General features: G+C 63.8%; 1 protein-coding gene across 1 annotated transcript in view; it reads right to left on the bottom strand.

Moving 5' to 3' along the window:
• Window positions 1–19274, bottom strand: part of SYT2 (synaptotagmin 2) — a 38658-nt gene that overhangs the window by 1511 nt on the left and 17873 nt on the right. Inside the window, exons 2-7 of the mRNA XM_081124202.1 lie at window positions 4081–4275; window positions 3085–3251; window positions 1955–2074; window positions 1484–1651; window positions 999–1166; window positions 417–534 (exon numbers count right to left, since the gene is read on the bottom strand). Coding sequence (XP_080980328.1) covers window positions 417–534; window positions 999–1166; window positions 1484–1651; window positions 1955–2074; window positions 3085–3251; window positions 4081–4258 — 919 coding nt within the window. The 5' untranslated portion in view covers window positions 4259–4275. The remainder of the gene's footprint in view (window positions 1–416; window positions 535–998; window positions 1167–1483; window positions 1652–1954; window positions 2075–3084; window positions 3252–4080; window positions 4276–19274) is intronic.

The following is a 19274-nucleotide window of genomic DNA, read 5'->3' as shown; positions in this document are numbered from 1 at the left end:
CCTCCCACCGGCCCAGCACCACCATCAAGACCAGGCTCGAGGCACCCAAGGCCCCTGCTTCGCCCAGAGACACAGAGTGAGCACCCCATTCAGGGCCACAGAAAGTTTCCCCGAGGACCACCTCTGCCCACCCCCCACCCACGGCCCCGTCCAGGACAGAGTCGAATTGCGGGGGCATGGACAACGAGAGGCCCGTCCAGGCTTCCCTGCGAGGAGAATCTGAAGTCACACACCCCGGGAGGCAGCTCAGAGCCGAGCAGGGGCCCCCAGAGAAAGGGAGGCTCTGGGGGGCCGGACCCCCTGCTGCAGGGTCCCGCGGGGGACTCAGCGGCTGCTGCCTGGGTCCCAGGCCCCAGGCTCCGGCCGGGGCTGGCTCACTGGTGCCACCCAGTGGCAGCCAGAAGCCCTGCAGGTACCTGAAAGGCCACCCACGTCCATCTTCTTCAGGTTCTTGGCCTCCAGGATGCAGACCGTGAGCTTGCCGGCCGTGGGCACGTAGCGCAGGGAGGTGCAGATGTCGCCCAGCTTCTCTGGCTGTCCAGGGGGAGACACGGGGCCTGGCTCATCTCACCCACCCCAGGGCCTCTGGCACAGCCGATCTTGCCCTCTACCCCCAGGCCCCACGACGAGTGTGGGGTACAGTCTCCCTGCCACCCCAGGGCCTCGGCAGGTGGACTGGAGACAAGCACCTCGGGACCATCCTCCCCGACTCCTCCGCCCGCCAGGACGGCTCCACACGCAGGGAGACCCGTGGCCCTCGGGGCACTTTGCTGCCCTAAGTGACAGAGCTTAGGACCCACAACAGTGATGGTGACAGATGCCAGGCACCTGCCGGCCACCGCGCGCTTCACTCAGGAGGTTCACCCTCACTTGCAGAGGCTGAAGAGGGGAACTCAGGCCTAAGGAGATTGGTGAGGAGCCCAGGGTCTCGCAGCTAGGCCCAGCCTGGTCCCCGACCCTGGGGCCCGGTCCCCGGCACGCCACGTCCCTGTCCTCACCTCTTCTTTCTCCCCACCCTGCAGGTCTCGCCACTCCTCGATGGGCTGGCCGAGGTCCACGGTGTTCATGGGCACCTTCACCTCCCCGATGATGTCGTGTTTAGAGAAGCGGTCGAAGTCGTAGATGGCCATCACCAGAGTCTTGCCCCCCAGCTCCTGGTATGGCACCTGCAAGGCACAGGAGGGTCAGGGAGGGTCGGGGCAGTGCCCACGCCTGCAGGGGCTGTGGCGAGCCGGTCCCTGGGCCCAGCTCTCTCCCCGCTGACTGCAGGACTCCTGGTTGAGTCCGTAGAGACGGAGTGAAGACCCAGGCTCTGGGGGAACAGAGTGGGGGCGGGGAGAGCCCCAACCCTCCTGGAGGCACAGCCCGGGGCGGCCTTGTTCCAGGCTGAGCTGTTCCAGGGCTTAGCCAGAAAGGCCCTGGAGCAGGAGGCCGGTGGGACTGGGGCCAGGGGCAGCCGCCTGCCCCCTCCGGCCTGCGTCACCTTGAAGGTGAAGGTTTCATTGAAGGCGGGGTTCAGCGTCTTCCGATGGACTTTGGTCTCGTATTTCTTCTTCTTGTCTGGAAGGAGGAAGACTTTGACGTAAGGGTCTGAGGTGCCTCCCATGTCCAGCGCAGGCAGCTCCGCAGCCTGCAGGACGCCGACGGTGAGCTGTGGAGACAGGGAGGCCGGCCTGAGTCCCAGCACCAGCTCCGCCCGGAGAGCACCAGCAGCCCTCCCAGAGGCGGGCGGCCGGGGTGGGGGCAGAAGGTCAGTCCCACCCCCACCCCCAGGAACTCGGAAAGACACGGGTCACGGGAGTTGAGAGGACGCCGACCGGCCCAAGGCTGGGCAGGTTAATACAGAGCAGTCGGCCAGCGGCCCGTCCCCAGGCCCGGTACAGGCCCGGCCGGTCTCCGCACGGGAAGGGGGTGGTTTCTGTCCCCTCCCGCCCACCTCCAGCCGGCCCCACACCTGGTTGGCCTGGAAATCGTAGTCCAGGGAGAACTGCAGCTTCCCCAGGTTCTCCGGCTCCTTCTCCTCCTCGCCCTCGCCCTCGCCCTCCGTGAGGCCGGTCTCGGCGTCTTCATCATCCTGCAGGGCCTGCGGAGGGGGACGGTCAGGCGAGGGCAGGGCAGCCCGGCTCAGCACAGGGGCGGCCGGAAGGGCCCTCGGTGCAGGCGGGGAGGGGCGGGGGCTGAGGGCGGTGGGCAGTCCCCAGGGCCCCGCCCTGTGCCCCTCTCCCTGCAGGACCCAGCATTTCCCTTCTCAGTGCCCCCCACTCCCCCCAGCTCAGGCCCCACCCACCCTGGGCCAGACATACCGGGTGCGCGGCGCAGGTGGTCCGGCGCAGGGAAAGTCCACGGAGGGGGGGCGAGAGGAGAGAACACAGTGAGCAGAAAGCCCGGCGGCCCGGACGAGCCCCCGGAGTCCCAGCCACTGGGGCCACCAGGCTGGACTGTGCCCGGGGGCTATGGAGCCCCTGTGCCCCCCACACTGCAGGCTCCTTGCCCCCCCACAGATGCGCACAAACACACAGGAGTGTTCGCTCGCTGGCTGAGTTCTGAGGTCAGGCCCTTCCTCCACCGTCTCCCCTCCCCCCAGGTCGACTTCCCGGGCAGAAAACTGCTCCCCTCACCCCAGTGGGGAAAATGGGGCTCACAGGGACGTCTGCGAGTGTGAAGGAGGAACCTGGGGGTGTGCCGACCCACCCGGAAGGACGGGCGAATACAGCCGGCACCAGAGATGGGCTGCGCTGGGCCTCACCCTGGGGCCTGTCCAGTCCCCGCCCCGCCCCAGCCAGAGGCCGCAGTCCCCCCAGAAACCACAGACACTCCCGTGGCTCTCACTCCAACAGCCTGTCCCAACAGCCCCTCCCGGTCGATGCACGTTCTGTGCCTCTGCCCTTCCAAGGGCAGGTCCCCGCACATCCCCCAAGCACCTGGGTGGACAGGTGACCCTACAGGTGTAGCCAGCGGGGACCACACGGGAGGGGCCCAGGGCAGCTGCAGCACCGGCGGCCTTTGCTTGCCCTCTGGGGGCAGGAATGCTGTCCCAACCCCGGCCCCCGGCCCCCAGCCCCCGGCCCCCGGCCCAGCACCCACCTGCCCGCCCTTCATGTCCTTCATGCTCATGGCGTTCTTGGCGCCCTTGCCTTTCTCCTTCTTGCCCTTCTTCTTCCGGCAGCAGCACTTCTTGCAGATGCAGAAGCAGCAAGTGAGCAGCAGAAGGCCGGCCACCACGGTGATGGCGATCAGCGCCCAGGGCGGCACTGCCCACGGAGAGCCCAGGGGTCAGCAGGGCCCGGCCCCCGTCAGGACCGCGCCCCGCCCGCCCCCGTGGCTTAGCCCCACGCTCCCGGGGCTCAGGCGCACCTGCCCTCTCGGGGGCACCTGCCCCACTGCCCTGCGGACGCACCGCTAACGGGAAACACGGGGCTGAGCAGGCAGGAAGGGGAACTGGGCTCTACGAGAGGTGACCAGTCCGACCTACGGAGAACGGGTCAGTCTGACCTACGGAGAACTGCTCATATTGCAGAGAACAGGATGGTCCTTCCGGGATGGACACGGTGGGAAGAGCCCAGACCCCACCGGGTGCCCAGCCTGGGAGCCCAGGCCCTGGGTGCTGTCCGTGGTCCTGCTCCCCTGAGCGTGGCCTGTGTCTCCCACACAGACTTAGCTAGGAACCCAGAAGGCAGGGGGCACTTATAGAGACGACCGTCGCTATAGGCACACCTGACGCTAATATAACTAACATGACATGGTCTGCCAACGATACTTAGATAAAAATATGTCTCTAACGAAAGTAGTGGGGCTTTTATTTTCTATCTCCCACAACGGTGGTTTCGTGGGGTCCCCGGGGGGCTGGCCGTGGTCTCACAGCTTTGCATCTCCTCTCAGCCTCACCTTTTGACAGTTTCCTAAATTCTGTAAGAAGATTCTTCCCTGGGAAATCAGGCCATGGAGTCCCCCTGCTTCCCTCAGTAAGCCAGTCCACACCCCCCGTTACTGAGAGGGCACCCCAGCCATCCAGCCTAAACCAGGACTTAGAGCCCAGCAGGTGTGCCCGGGCCCCCAACGCCCCGTCTCGGGGACACTCACGGGGGATCTTGTTCACTTCATTGAAGAATTTCTCCCTCAGCTTCGCGAACATGTCCTCCTTGCTCTCCCCAGCGCCCCCACTCTGGGTGGAGTTGTCTGGGGGTCCGACGGGCATCGGGACTGTGGTGGTGGCAGGGGCCACCCCGGGCTCCTGGTTTTTCTTGAAGATGTTCCACATGGCGGCTGCAGGGACGGCTGCGGGCGAGAGGGGGGCCGGTGAGTGCCCAGGGGTCCCCTCCCCGTCGGCTCCCAGCCCAGCAGGCACAGGGGCCTGTCAAGCAGCAGGTCTCCATCCCCCAAGAACTGCGTCCTCGCCGGCTAACTCGGCGCCCGGCAGCTGCTGCTCCTTGTACCTGAGCCGCTCTTCCTGCAGACTCCACGGGGCTCGTGGCCTCCGATCAGGGGGTCCTCTGGGGCCCTGGCCCCTTCTCCACAGCACTTGTCACTGACACACGTCTATTTCACTTGTCTGCCTGTCACTGGATTTAAGATCCACGAATGCAGGGGATTTGATGGCGCGTAGTAGGTGCTCAGTGAGTCCCAGGCGAGGAACAGACAGGTCAGAGGCCTCCTCTCCGTGATGCCAGGCCCTCTGGCCTCCTAGACCCTGCCCAGCCCTGAACGACCATGTCCACAGCACGTGGGCGACTGTTAAAAACCAAGTGTCACATCTCTCTTTGCATGAGCCTAAGGCCACACAGCTCCTGCTCCTTCCCTCGGACGCCTCCACCCCCAGGACGATCCCCCACCCGGGGCGCAGGGCTCAGGCCTCTGAGCAGGGCCCCAACAAGAACACAAGGAGAAGCCAAGTCCTCAGGGCTGCACAGCCACCCCGACCCCCTCGAGGCTCAGGCTGAGGTCCTGGGAAGGTGGCAGCTGGGAGAGCTGAGGATGATAAACGACCTGGGGCTCCACGGACCCGGAGCAGAGTGAGCGCCTCTGTCTGCTCAGAACCGCCCGAGCAGGAAAGCAGGAGACAGGCCATTAGGCAGGGATGCTGCGGGCGCTGAGCCGGAGCTGGTGGAGGCGCCTGCTCCGCTGCCCTCGGGGGTCAGGTCTGAAGGGGAGGGTGGGGCCAGGTGAGGTAGTAGGTGCGGTCCTTGCACGCTCGTCTCTGAGCACTAGTGAGCGGCCACGGGGACCAGCCACGCGTGGCCTGGGGACAACCTCTGTGCCTCAAAGCACCAACTACAGTCAGAGGTCTGATAGAACAGCAAGGGGGACCACAGGTGCATGGCGACTGCAGGGCCTCACCTCCCCAGAGCCATGGTGCGGACACGCAGGACCATCCCTCAGCTGCAAACACCCAGAGGTGCTCAGAGCCCAGCTGTGGTTCTGAGTCTGGACTGATAGGAAACTCCACTGGCCACACCTGCCACATGGGCTGAGAGGGAGTTACATCCAGGGCGGGGATGTGGCGTGGCCTCGAGCACACGCAAGCTCACACTCAGACGCTCACACTCATCACCACCTGCCACAGCGGACCAACCAAACAGGACCTGGGGGCCACACTCCCGTGGACCGTCCCCCTCCAGCCTGGCCTTGGACACTGCAGATAGCGAGGAGCTAGCTGGACACCACTTCTTTAGTCTTCCCGACGTGTATTTGCAGAAGCTGCACTAATGAGATGGAAATAGGTTAACCAGCAAGATACCTCTCGCCAAAGCTCACAGGCTAACAAAGTTCAACACTTAAGGATAAATTTATGTCTTTATTTTTTGGACGCCTGGGTCTTGGGAGACAGAGAATAAAGTTTTAATGAATGAATTTTCGGGCACATTTTGAAAATGAGTTGCCCGTGTCTGTGAGTTCCCTGCGTGGCAAGGCCAGTGCGTATACACGGGTCAGACAAGGAGGCCGCTGCTGGCGTAGATGCCGAGCAGGCCGAGTGCCAGGATGCTTGGGAGCAGGCTGGGAAGGGTGGGGACCCCAAATGGGTGACTGAGTGGGGACACATGGAAGCTTGGCGACCAGCGGGCCCTGGAATGTGGGGGGTGCACACTGGGCCCCAGAGGTCTGCCCACCGAAAAGTACTGGGGCCTCAGGGGCCCTGGGTGTGTTTGAGCCAAGTATGAGGCAGGGGGTGGGCCGTGGGAGGCTCTGCCCTGGTCATGCTCTACGGGGGCTTGGGAAGCACTGGGGGCAGGGGACTCTGAGGCTCAGCGGGGATTGTGTGGCTCAAATTGCTGGATCGCTGCTCTGCCACGAGTGAGTGCAGGGGGAGGGCAGCCGAGGAAGACACAGTCTGTTCTCTGCTCCTCCCAGACCTGGCAGGCCCGGGGGAGAAGACGCCACTCATTGTGAGATGCCCATCACCGCCAGCGCCTCTGACAGGCCGTGGTCTCCGGGAACTAAAGTGGGTCAGGCCAGCCCCGGGGGCACAATTATATTCCCGGAAGAAGCCAACTTCCTCCCCCTGACCACCTGGGGCAGGAATAGGAAACAGGCTTGTGGGGGGGGCGGGGCAGCCGTGTCCTCAAAATACCAACAGGCTGGAGGAGGGAGGAGATGCGGGGAAATTCCAAACTGGAAAATGCCAGCGTGGAATTCTACTGGGGTCCCACCTGGGAGGCAGAGCCCCTCAGGAGAAGGAGCCAGGTGAAGCCAGGTGGGCAGATTAGCACTTGACTTCCAGGTCCCCATTCCAACCCTGTGAGTCTCTACATCTGACATCTCCCAGCCACCGGTGCATGTCCTCATGTGTCCAGGCCCCGTCAATCCCTCCGAGGTTTGTCCTCAGGAGCTGCCCCCCAGTTATGCGGGGAGCTCAGCAGTTCTCCCTATAGCATCACTGCTCTTGCAGGATCGGCTCCCAGGTGTTGACGTTATATGCAAAACAGACCAAACTTGAGGATTTCCTGAGCTCACAAAACCACTGAAGCCACTTAAGCAAAACTAACCCAGCTTAGTTCATGAACAAAAGCAACACCTGGGTTACTTCTGATGATTGTTATAGAAACTTAACTCATATTCCTGAAAACGAGGGAGTCACAGGAACCCACCGCCTGCGTGGGAAGCTCCTTGGAAATAAGAGCCGCTGCGGAGTCAACGGCTCCCTCCCTTCACCTGAAAAGCCGCCCTGAGCTCACGTCAGTCCGTGACTCTGGAAGCTCTCAGTTGGTGGTTCTTATATGCACAATAGGCTCTGCTAAATACTACTGATTGGTTTAGTGGCTTTAATTTTGCTGTTTCTGGATTTTTGATGGGGTAAACAAGATGGAGGGGCTGGTTCCCAAGGGGCTGGGGTCCAGGTGACTTGGGGGCACACTGAGGGCAGTCTCAGAGCTGAGTCTGGACCCAGATGGGGAAGCAGCCCAGCTCTGGCCTCCTGGTTGGGGGGTGGGGGTGACAAATGAAAAGGAGCCCAGCTTCACTCTCAGGTTCATTAGAGAAAAAGGCGACTGTTGAAGGCATCAGGGCAGGCCGCTCATTAAGCCCACAGAGCTTAAAAACAGTGAGAGATGCAGGCACTGGCGGGGAGGGGCTGGGGCCTGGCCATCGCCGCCTCTCTGGGTGACTGTAGACACCTGCGCACGGAAGTGCCACACCTGTTCCAGGGATAACCAGACCGAGGCCCTGAGGGGGTGTTCACAGGCATTCCTGCTCGCCTGCAAAGCTGGGTGGCCGCTCTGGTTATCTGGTCTCTGTGGCCTGCCAGCCGCCTGATCAATGTAGGAGTTGAGACCAGGTTTAGCCTTGGGTGGCAGCCCTGACCTCCAGGAATGTCAGTGGCCTCTTCAGGGGTCACAAGCTGGCGCTTTCCCTGAACCCACTGCCACAGCGTCCCACCCAGAGGGCTCCCCAGAGCGGTGACCCCAAGGCAGGAAGTCCTTCCTCGTACCTGGCCTGAGCCTTCCTGCTGCGGGGTGGCCGGGACTCTCCACGTGCACCTTTGTCAAGTCGAAAAGGTGCGATTCCACCAGCCAGGCAGGGGCACAGAAGCCCCAGAAGCAGCCAGCAGCTGCCAAGAGTTCAAGGATTTCACGCCGGTGGCAGAGGAACTGTGGGCTTTGGGTCTCCTCCCCAGCCCTCCCCAACCTCAGGACACAGAGACCGGGGAGTGGACACAGAGGAGAAAAAGGAAAGAACGAAACAAAGGCAGGAAAAAATCACTCGCGGCCTGTCCTGACCTGCCAAGGACTTTCCCCGTCTTTCCTGGGCTCAGCCCCAGATATGCCCACATGAGGGAGCAAGCCTCTCGCAGGGCCTGGGGGTCTGCCCAAGCCCTGGAGCCCTGGAGCCCTCTATGGCCCGTCAGCTGTCAGTTCCGGACAGACGGGCCGCTGCACAAAGGCCCACAGGCTTCCTCCAGGGAGCTGGGAGCTGGGGACCAGCAGCTCCAAACAATCAGGGGGATTTATTAGGGAGCAGGGCTGGGGCGGGTAGGAGGCGATGGGCTGGGCACAAAGGGTTGCTGAACAGCAAATCCAAAGGTTCCTTTCAAAGTCAAGTGCACTCAGGTCCCCGCGCTGCCAGTCTGCAAATCTTCCCCTGCGGCCCACGGGCACTGTTCTACTGTCCGCAGAGAGGTGCCCACTGCCCGCCACCAGCCTTTACTGTCACTGTCAGCCCGGCTGCCGCTCCCTGAGGATGCAGAGGGCTCAGCGTCCCACTGAGCATCTATAGCAAGCCTAAAACGCCCCTGCTGTTATCGCTGCGTTTTGACAACTAACTGAAGCTCAAAAAAAAAAAAAAGTCAGGTAACTTGCTCAAGGTCACATAGCGAATCCCGAGCGGATCCGGGGTCTGAGGACTCACTCCAGGGTGTCAGGGCCATTTTGTCTCAGGTTGTCTCCACTCTGGGGACAGGAGTGGGGATTTCCTGGAGACCACCGGCCCCGCCCTCAGGTGGAGCCCACTTGCTGCCGCTCAGGCCCCAGCCCAGAACCTCAGCCACAATGGACTGGAGGTTACTGAGCTTGACCCTCAATGTGCAGGTGAGGAGAGAAAAACAGGGACTTGCCCAAGGGCACACAAGGGCACACAGATTGGAGACGGAGCCTAGAATTAAGCTCAGGCCTCCCACCTTAACCCAGGATTCTTCCCACAACACCCTGAGGCCCAGTGAGAAGCTTCTGAGGGGGCAGCCTGCACCCCAGGAGGAGGGTCAGGCTTTCCTGGGGAAGGGCTGGGAGGTTGTGCACTGGGGAGCCATGGGATGTCGTAGTGCAGGTCCTACTAATGGTTCCGGTGGTCACCCTTGTCTGAGGTGGGAGCAGCCCTGCCTAGAGCCAGGGGCCAGACTGCATGACCTTGGGAGGTCCTTGGCAACCCCCTTTAACCCTCGGGACTCCTATCTGTCCAGGGAAAGCTCTCCCGGGAGGGTGGTGCCCCCTGCAGAAGGTGTGCAGAGCTGGATGGCAGACACCCCGCCACTGGAGATTCTGAGAGTGGGTCGAGGCGGTGAATGGGCGGGCTGAGGGGCTCACAGCCCTGCCGCCTTTTGGGGGGAAGGGGAGCTACAGTTTCCCCTAGGCCAGGTCACAGAAGGAAGGCTGCCCCTCACCCCATCCCTGCAGTAGGTGTCACCTGCATGCTGGGGCCAGCAGTGTGGGTCTGGGGAGGTTTCAGGCGCCTATGTTCCAAACCCCCATTTTCCAGATGGAGATACTGAGGGAGGCCCAGAGGGGTGTGTTTGTCCAAGGTCACAGGCTGGGTCAGAATGGAAGCTTCTGGTACAGCTCTCACTACCATCCCGTCCCGGGAAGTGGCCTCCCACAGAGAGGCCAGCTTTCCAAGGCAACCAAGTGGGGGGCTTGAAGCAGGGGCGCCTGAGGGCTGGTTCACCCGGCCTGTCCCTGCCTCTCCCCATTCCTCCCCACGACGCGCCTCCATCGCCCGAGGCTCAGAGCTGTGCCGCAGCTTGTCCAAGGTCACACAGCAAACCGCGTGGAGCATGCGCTCTTCCTGCCCTGTGGCCCCTTCCCACCCCCACCCCTCTCCAAGCTCGGCTGCCGGCCGGGATCCTCGGGATCCAGCGTCCTCCAATCCCCCAGCGGCGGCGGGTGCGGGAGGCTGAGAAAGTTTCAGGGAGAGGAAGGGGCGGAAGATGCCGCCGCCCATCCCAGCCCCGGGCGGCGCGGCGCGGCGCGGGGCGCACGGGGAAGCGGGCTGCGCGCCCCGCCAGGGTCCCGGGTGCGCGCTCTGCGCCGGGGGGCTCGAGAGCTCCACGCCTGAGCCTGCCGGCTCCCCTCCAATGCAGCGGGGCCGAGGGGGGTCCCAGGAGCCCGCACCCACTTTCCCCGCTCCCCGCCCCCCACCTCCCCACGCTCTCAGCCCCCGCGCTTTAGCCTCGGGGATGCCCGGGTTCCAGCGCGCTGCGCGGCCGCCCCTCCTGCTCGCCCCGCCCGTCCCCGGCTCCGCGAGAACCACTTGGGGGGCCTGGGTCCCCGGGACCACGCGGGACGCCTCCTGCGGGACTAACCGGGCAACTCCAACGCGAGTGGATTTCCGGAACAGTCCCCAGCGCCCGCTCTGTCCCGCACTAAGTTTATCGGCTGCGAGCGCCCAGCCAGAAAGTGCGAGCGTCCCAGCCCGGAGACCCGCGCCCGGGCCCGGGAGGCTGCGGCGCGGCTCCTCTTACCGGCGTCCGGCGCACTGCGGCCCGAGCGCGGCGGGCGGGACTCCGGGGCCTCTTCCCGCGCCGCGGCCGCTGCGGCTCCGCCGCCCGCTCCTCGCTCGCGCTCGCTCTGCGGTAGGAGCAGCCCGAGCCTCTGCCCCGCCGCCAATTGACATGCTCCTCACACGCGCCGCGCCCGGTGCAGGCCGGCGGGCCACGGCGATCCCGGCCCCCGAGCCGCCCCCGCGCCCCGCGCCCCGCGCCCGCTCCCCGGGAAGGCGGGCGGGGAGGGAGGAGAGGGGCGTGCGGAGGGACCCGGGTCGGGAGAGGGTGCCACCCGGGGCGCCCCTGGAGAAGTTTGGGGTGGCGGGGCGGGCTTTGCGCCCCCGGAGCCCGCGGGACAATGCGGAGGGGTCCCGCCGCTCCCTGCGCCCCTGCGGCGCCCCTTCAGCCCCGCCGCCCACCCGCTGCGGGAGCCCCGGGGCGCGGGGACTGGCCGGGGGAGGGGCCGGCGGGGTGCTGGCGGCAGGAGGGAGCCGCCGGCTCCGGGGGCGCGGATGGCGGTGCCTGAGTCGGGAAAGAAGCGGGAGGAGGGCGGTGCAGACAAAGGGCAGAATCCCGAGGCCGGGAGGCGGGGTTCCTCCCGCCCCGAGAGCTCGGACCGCCGGCAGCCCCGGCCTCAGTCCCAGGGGGTGCAGTCGGGCTCGTGCCCGGGGCCCCCCGGGAGCCGAGAAAGCGGGGCGGAGGGGCGGGGGGGGTCTGCGCGCAGGACCCGGGCCTGGCTCCCAGGTAGGAACCCGGCGCAGGGCTCGGCCATGGGGACCCCGAGCCGCCCAGCGCAGGGAGGCCTGGCATCCCCACCCTCTCGGGGCAGGAGGGGCGGGGGCTGCGACTCTGGGGGTCCCTCCTCCGCCTCGGCCTCAGCCCCCCACACCCGTCCCCCGAGACCTCAGGACCCAGCTCCGCGTGGAATTTCTGCGGGTGTCAGGCCTCCAGCCCCCGCCCCCCTCTGCCCGCTCCCCCTCCCGCAGCCCCTTCCTCTGAGCTCCCGCTCTGCGCCCTCAGAACCAAGGATCAAGTTTGGGGTTCGACCGAGGGAGTCACCCCCAACGCGGGAGGGCTGGGGAAGGCCTCGCGGAGGAGCCCGGGGATTTCCCACGAGCTCGGCGGGGCCCGCCCCCTCGCCCCGCCCGCCCCGCGGCCGCCGCAGCGCTGCGGCACCGCGCCCCGCGCTCCCCCGCCCCGCGCCCCGCGCCCCGCGCCTCGCGCCCCGCTGCAGCCCGGCCCCGCCCCGCGCCCCGCGCCCCGCTGCAGCCCGGCCCCGCCCCGCGCCCCCCAGCCCCGCGCCCCCCCGCCCCGCGCCCCGCGCCCCGCGCCCCGCTGCAGCCCGGCCCCTGCCGCGCGTCACGGACCCGGGTCGGGAAGCGCTGACTCGGGGATTCCAGGCTGCGGCCCCGGGCTGCGCGTCCGTGACGCGGGGGGGCTGAGCCGAGCCCCCGCCCAACTCCGCCGCTCCCGAGGCAAAAAGGGGCCTCAGGGCGAGGGCTCAAGGTCAGGGACCCCCCCCCGACGCCCCAAACCCCGCAGCCGGCCCCTCACGGAGGCTGCGCGCCTCCCGTTCTCCCTGGGGCGGGGGTGATTCGCTGCTGAGGCCCCTCCAAGTTTCTCGTGCCAGGAGGAGGGGCAAGGAGAGCTCAGGGGACTCGGGTTGGACTTCGGGGTTTCCGGAGGCCCAGGGTCCCAGGACGCTACCCTGGGCGGTGGGAGGGGCGGGGCTGTGACTCGGGGTGTCCCTCCTCCGCCTCATCCTCAGTCCCCAACACCCGCCGCTGAGCCCTGAGGACCCAGCTGGGCCTGGAGTTTCTGCGGGTGTCAGGCCCCAGCCCCCTCCCGGGCCTTCCCAGCCCCATCGGGCTCTGCTCGCTGCCCCCCAGCAGCCCCTTCCCGTCAGCTCTGGCTCTGCACCCTCAGAACCATGAGGCGACCCCCCTCCTTCTCCTGAAATGGATCCAAAGACACCTGAGCCTCGCTGAAGGGGCTGCCAGTAAAACGGGTCCAGTTACGGAAAATAAAAGCGTTTCTGTGGGACTGTGTCCACTCCTAAAAATAGCTGTTTAACATGTAAAATTCCTGCAGATTCCCTCTGCCCTGGGGGGGGGATGGAGGGTCAGGGACACGTGCACCGTCGGGGCTGGGTCGCGATGGGGAGGCGGGAGCGCTGTGGTCCCATGAGAGGAGGCCGCTGAGGTTTGCTCAGAGCCGCTCAGGCCCAGAGGCCCCCCCACAGGGGTGGGAACAGCCCCGACCCCACTTAATCCTTTTAAACAACCCCAGGAAGCAACTAGGCAGGGGGGGCCCACCTGTCTCCACTGTGGCACGGGAAGCCCCCAAAGACTCCCCAAGGTCCCAGGTGGCCTTCGTGCAGGGGGCTTTGGTGACCCCAGAGCCGGCCCCACACGCCACGTGGCCAGGTGCCTGGCTGTAGCTGCACCCTCCTGCCCGGTGCCCTCGGCCGTCTCCTTGCAGGCCGCCTGTGCAGAGGGGGCCCCTCCCACCCTCCACACTGACCGCTGTGCTCCCTCCTGCCACAGGGCCTTTGTACATGCGAACCTCCCCGCCCCCTTCCCCAGGCCAGCCCCCTGCCAGTCTCAGGTCCCTGCGCCTCTCCCTTGCGCACCCCGTGTGTGTTTCTCTCTGCACCTTTGTCATTTTCTGCCTCCCCCCCGCTAGACTGTAAGCCCCAGGAGGGAATGCCACAAATCTCAGAGGTCCTGAGGCCCAGCGCCCTCGACTCCTGGCACTGCCACTTGGATGCCCCGTGGCCTCCCTAAGCCTCAGCTTTCTCGCCTGCAACGTGGGGTTTCAATTATAAAACAGGGTAACGTGCAGAGACGAATGGCGCCATTCCCGGCTCATCCCCTGAGCTCCTGCTGGTAAAGAAATAAGGGCTGAGGCGATGACGGAGGGGGCGGGTTCCCCTGCCCCCAGCCCTCCCCGCACGGTGCTAGTCCATCTCCTCCCCTCGCCCACCCGCCTCACTTCTCCCGCAGGCTCCCGGCACGATGGCAGCTCCTTCCCGGCCCCAACCCACACACGGACCCTGTGCTCAGCCGGTGCTGGCGCCGTGGGGGCCGTGTGGCAGGCGCTGGCAGAAACAGAGAGGCCAGGCTCACCCCCTTATGACCCGCCTCAGCATCTCCCCCGGAGTCACCTGCAAACACGTCCACAGGCTAAAACCAGTCCCCTCGCCACCCTGCCAGCGAGACAGCAGCCCTTCAGCCGCTCTGCACAGAAACTCGGAGCTGCCCACGCCCTGGGCTGGTGCACCCAGCAGGACCCGGCTCCTGGCGCCCGCGGTGGGAGCAAGAGGGGCGCTTGGCTGGCTCCCTGGGCTGGCAGACACTCCCTTCCTATCTGTTGGCGGCTCACTTGTTCTTCCCTCTGTCTCCTCACACAGGAGAGCCCTGAGCTGGTTTGGGGGTCCTAGCCCCCTGAGACCTCCCTCTCACCCTGATGGAGGCACCCGGTCCAGAGCTGAAAGCAGCAGCCTGGCCAAGGCCCGGGGGACTCCCACCCACCCTGACAAGGTCTGGAAGCTGGACTGCAGCCAGCACTGCGAGGGCCCTGGGGGGTGAGGGTGGGGGTTCCCGTGGGCTCCACAGGAAGCTCAGGGTGGGGGTGGGGGGCAAGGATCCTGCACGTGGCGTTGCTGTGGGCACTGCTGTCCTCTGTGGCCACCTTGAACAGCTAATCTGCAGATTCATTGGTCCATCCGCAGGGAGTCACGGCCTGGGCCTCTCCCTGGGTCTCACTCAGCCGGCCCCTCCCCTCCTGCACCCCCTCCGGGGCTCTGCCCCAGGACCAGCTCTGCCCCGGCCCCTGAGTGACCTTGGGCAAATCACTTCTCTCTAGGTCCCAGGTTCCCTGTTAATAAAATAAAGGAACTGGACTGGACGGTTTCTTGGGTCCCACTCAGCTCTGAGTCTGTGAGCCCGGAAACTGGAGGTGGGTGGATGCAAAGGCTTCCTGGCCCCTTTTGGGGAGAAAGGAGAAAACGACAATGCATCTCACACCAAGCGGTGTCAGGACTGGGACAGGCCGGTTTCCGCTAAAGGGGCCCTCGGTGACCTATAACCAGGGTGTGTGACAAAGGCCGCAGACAATGCCCCAGGCCGCAGCTGGGCGGCAGGTGCTGGTGACCCACTTCCCTGCCTCTGGCCCTGGGCGCCGGCTGGGTGGGGACGTGTGGAGCCCACACAGCAGCCGGCAGCTGCACTGATCCCAGAGGCACTGCAATGCGGTGCTCGGATTCTTTGTTGTTGTTAGTTTTTTTCCTAAAAGTCCTCATTTCCCAGGGAACTGTGCAGCCCATTGCCTCCAGAGGGGGTGGCCTGGAGCTGGAGAGTCACCCTCCTCCTCAGGGGCTGGGCCACCTCTCACCCCCCTCAGTGTGCAGCCCCACCCTCTGATCCTGGTGGAACCCGGAGGTCTGGGTAGAGGGAGCACAGGGGCAGGTCTCCTTCCCAAGGCCGGGGACACAGGCTGACGGAACCTCCACTCCTGTCGAATTGGAGCACCTCTCAGTTTCCTGGTCCCCAGAGGCTCTGGCTCCATCTCCGGCAGAGACACCTTGAGAATCAAGAATCTCTCTCTCTCAATGAGCTATTTTTGGGGCGGGGGGAGGACAATGTCCCCTCTGGAGCATCGAACCCTGAGTCTGCTGAGGGTCCTGGGAAGGACATGCAGGGGAACTAGCCTCATCAGGTGGGAGGGACCCCCGTTTCCACACTAACTCCACACACACTCTACCTTGTGTTCTTGGGTTTCATTTTAGGGGAACTTTCAGTCCAGCTCTGCTTCTGAATTAAAAAGGTGACATGTCCCATCAATCAGCTGTGAGAATGAACCCCAAGGAGGAGCGAGAGGCAGGGAACAGACCCATCCCTGCCAGCGCCCCTCCCTTGGTTCCCAGGGACTCCTGCTGCAGGGGGGCAGGGGTGGGGCTCCCTGATGACAGAGAGCACAAGGCCAGGACAGGGGCGCTTGCACCTCGGGAAGGACGCTGAAAGCCACTCTCTGCAGGGCCCGGGAAAGCTGCGTCTGGCTCTCGTGCCCTAAGCTCTCTCCCCACGACCTGAGGGGCTGTGAGGGCCCGTCTGCCCTTCTGTGATGTTGGGTCTCTCTCGGGCACAGATGGCTTGGCTCAGGGCAACCAGGACATAGCTGAGCCAATCTGAGTACAGCCCAGGGAGAGGTGCCACCAGTCTGCCATCTGCTGAGCAGGTGACAGCCACTGACAGGTGAGTCGGGGTGAGGGGCAGGGAGCTCAGGGCTTGGAGAGCAGCTGCCTGTAGGACCTTGCCCTGCAGCCACCAGACTCCCTGGGCTCTGGACAGGAGGTGCCTCCAGGCCCCGAGCAGCATGTAGGTCTTTAAATGAAAACAAGCAGGCCCTTCGAGAGAGAGGCTGCCCTGTCTGCCTCTGTATTTCCATCAAAGCTCAGCCTGGGGTGGAGTGCCAGCTCTGCTCCCCGTGGTCAGGGCAGGGCTGGCTCCAGGGACAGTAAGGGGACTGGGGAGCACCCACTGGGAAAGCTGAGGGAACCCAGAGATTCAGCATGATGTTCACCAGCCCAGATTCTGGTCCCAACTCCCTCCTTCGTGCTGTGTGTCTCAAGGCAAGTTCATTAACTTCTCAGAGCCTGTTTCCTGCCTGTGGTGGGAGGTACCAGGCACATACAGGCTGCAGGCAGACTCAGGACACACAGCACACGGGCTCTGCCACAGCCGACCACAGGGAGCGGGTGGGCTGCAGGGAACCTGCCTCTGTATTTAATGTGCATCGTAAGTCTCCCAAGAAGCTTCCAGAAGTGCTGATTCCCAGCCCCAGCCCCAAGATGCCAACTCTGTGGGTTCAGCCCAGGCACCCTGGGTGTACGACATGAGGTCCACAGACCACACTGCGCACAGGACAGCAGGGAGGTCCAAGCCCACGGCAAGGACAGTGTGGATGCCGCTTAGGGCCCTGCCCCAGGCCAGACTCACTGCCTTTCCCCTGGACGCGGTGCTCTCAGTGCTCCGTGTTTTCCTGCCACAGCCCATCCGTCTGCATCCAGTTCCTCAAGTCGGCTCATCAACCAGCAGATGCTAACGAGCAGCTACTGGATCCAGACTCCAGCAACCAGCACGAAGAAATCCTGCCCACCTGAGCCACCTAACACGTGTATCCACTACTCCCTCATTCATTCACTTACTCACTCAATCATCCAATCATTCAATCACTCATTCAATCATTCACTCACTCAGTCACTCATTCAATCATTCACTCAATGTGGCCAGATGCCTGCTCTCTGCCAGGCCCTGAGCTAAGAGTCAAAGTTGACACCTAAGAAGCCTCTTTGTCAGAAAAAAGCAGAGGAAGAGATAGCCCTTAGGGACCACATGCCCTTGGGGACCCTCAGTTCCAAACCCCAAGGCAGGGGACAGTGTCAGGTGACTGCTGGCCCCCCCACAGAGGCAGCCCGAGGGACCAGCTGCCACCGAGCGGGACAGCTGGGCAGGAGCAGCATGGAAATGGATGGCGTGGCCTTCCTCCCCAGCTCACTCATCGCTCACCCCTCGTCGCCGCAGGGTGCAGAATATTCCTTCTTCCTCCCATCCAGCCCTGCCCCTTTACATAATCCTGGCTGCATAATTATGTGTGAGGAGAGACTAACCCCCAAGCACGGCATCAGGCCATCGATTACACTCCCCTGTGGCTGTGCTGCACACCCGGGGCCCTCCAGCCGCCTTGCAGGGGTGGCTCAGCCCCGGGCCTCAATTTTTCAAGTCAACCCGGCATCCATCACGGGCTGCCAGCGCCGGTCTCTGCTCCAAGGGAGCAGGTGTTCAGGGAAGACGCTCGGCAGGTGCTGGCCGTTCTCACCACCCCACCAGCGTGCTCAGGTCTCCGGAGCTCACGCCTCCCTATTGCCTCATTTTGCAGGTGGTCTAACTGGGGCTCAGAGCATGTCCCTGATTTTCTCAGGGTTAAAAAGCGAGTATGTTTACTTCATTCATTAACTCATTCGTCAAACACCTTTAGCATCTACTAAGCACTGCGTCTGGATATATGAGGATGACCAGACGGAGCCCCTGACCTCAAGGGGCTCACCCAACAGGAGACACCCTGTCACAACACAGTACAAAAAGTGCACTGATTGAGTGAGAAACGAGAGCAGCCGGGCTTCTGTTTTAGAGGGACAGCAGGACTACAAAAGCACACGCGTGGGCAGGATAGAGGGGACACGTGAGCAAAGGCCAGGAAGTGGACAGAGGTGTGGTGTGTGTGTGGCTGGTGGCAGAAATGGGACCAGGGCTTGATCTCCAGGGACCAGGCCTTGATCTCCAGGGACCAGGTTCCCTGCCTCTGTGGTGCAGCTGCCTCCTAAGGATGAGGAAATCATACCTCCTGACCCCCCAGAGGGCATGGGGCCTGTCCGGGGGAGAGCTGTGCACACGGGAGCCAGAAAGCTAACCCCTAGTTGGCAGCCGCTAGGAGGGAGCCTGCCAGGTATTAATGGTCACTGGGCCAAGGGCTCTTCCGAGGTGGAGAGAGCATGGATCCCACCTGCTCAGGGGCAGGACGGCTACGCTGTTCACGTTGTTAACCAAGAGCGTGGGAGGGGGGCGTTTTGCTGGTGGGGTGCCGACCCGAGGGGCCCCATCTTCTCCAGGTACGTGCCAGGTCCTTTGGGAGACTGCACAGCAGCCCCCCCCTCCCCCATCACCCATCCGAGGTTTCACTTTCCATGGTTTCGGCTACTGGGGTCAACCAAGTTCTGAAAATATGACCTTCCCCTTGTGCCGACAAGGTCTGCTCCTCACACTAGTGTGGATGGTAACACACGTGATGGTTTATAAAGTTCGCAGCAGACGGCTCAGGCGAGTGCAAAGGCCGGTTGTGACCTTATCTTTGTATTTAGTCTTTTGTGAGTGATGGTTGCAGGTGGAATTACTTAAAAATTTACAAGGCTTAAAGACCGCGGGATAAATAACTAGAGAGAAACCCTTGATGTGGGGAAAGGTCACAAGGAGAACACCCACTTACCCTGTGGTCGCCGCTGCCAGGACTCGGTGTTTCCCAGGTTCAGGTGGACAGAGAAGATCTGACCAACACAGAGCTGCAGGTTCAGGCCCCACGAATGTTCACGATGGAGTCACCCTCCGCCCCAAGCACTGGCCAGCATGCATTTTCTCATGGACACAGAGCCCATGGCAACCCCGAGAACACCCCCAGGAAGAGAGCCAGGCCTCACAAGTGAGGGGCTCAGCTGTTAGGCTTTAACCCCGCACCTCGTAAGGCCCCCTGAGCGACCTCACCTCACGGGAGCTCTGGGAGCAGGTGGAGGAGCTCTGGGCAGAGCTAGGAGCCGAGACGGAGAGCTAGGGTTGCAGGTAACAGAAAAGTGGGGGAACCGGGCACTGAACTCTCACCTCCCACGTCACGAAATTCCCCTCGGCACCCAGGGAGCTGCCGGCTGAATGTTGGGTGACAGACCTGGGGCTCCAAGCAGCTGAAGAGAGACAGAATCCCCGCCTCTCCCCCCAGGTAGCCGTGGCCAGGAATTCACAGGCTTCCTGGGGTCATCTGATGT

The sequence above is a fragment of the Miniopterus schreibersii genome (assembly GCF_964146895.1).
Source record: "Miniopterus schreibersii genome assembly, chromosome: 21".
NCBI classification, from domain to species: domain Eukaryota; kingdom Metazoa; phylum Chordata; class Mammalia; order Chiroptera; family Miniopteridae; genus Miniopterus; species Miniopterus schreibersii.
This window is presented reverse-complemented; position numbering and strand designations above follow the sequence as displayed.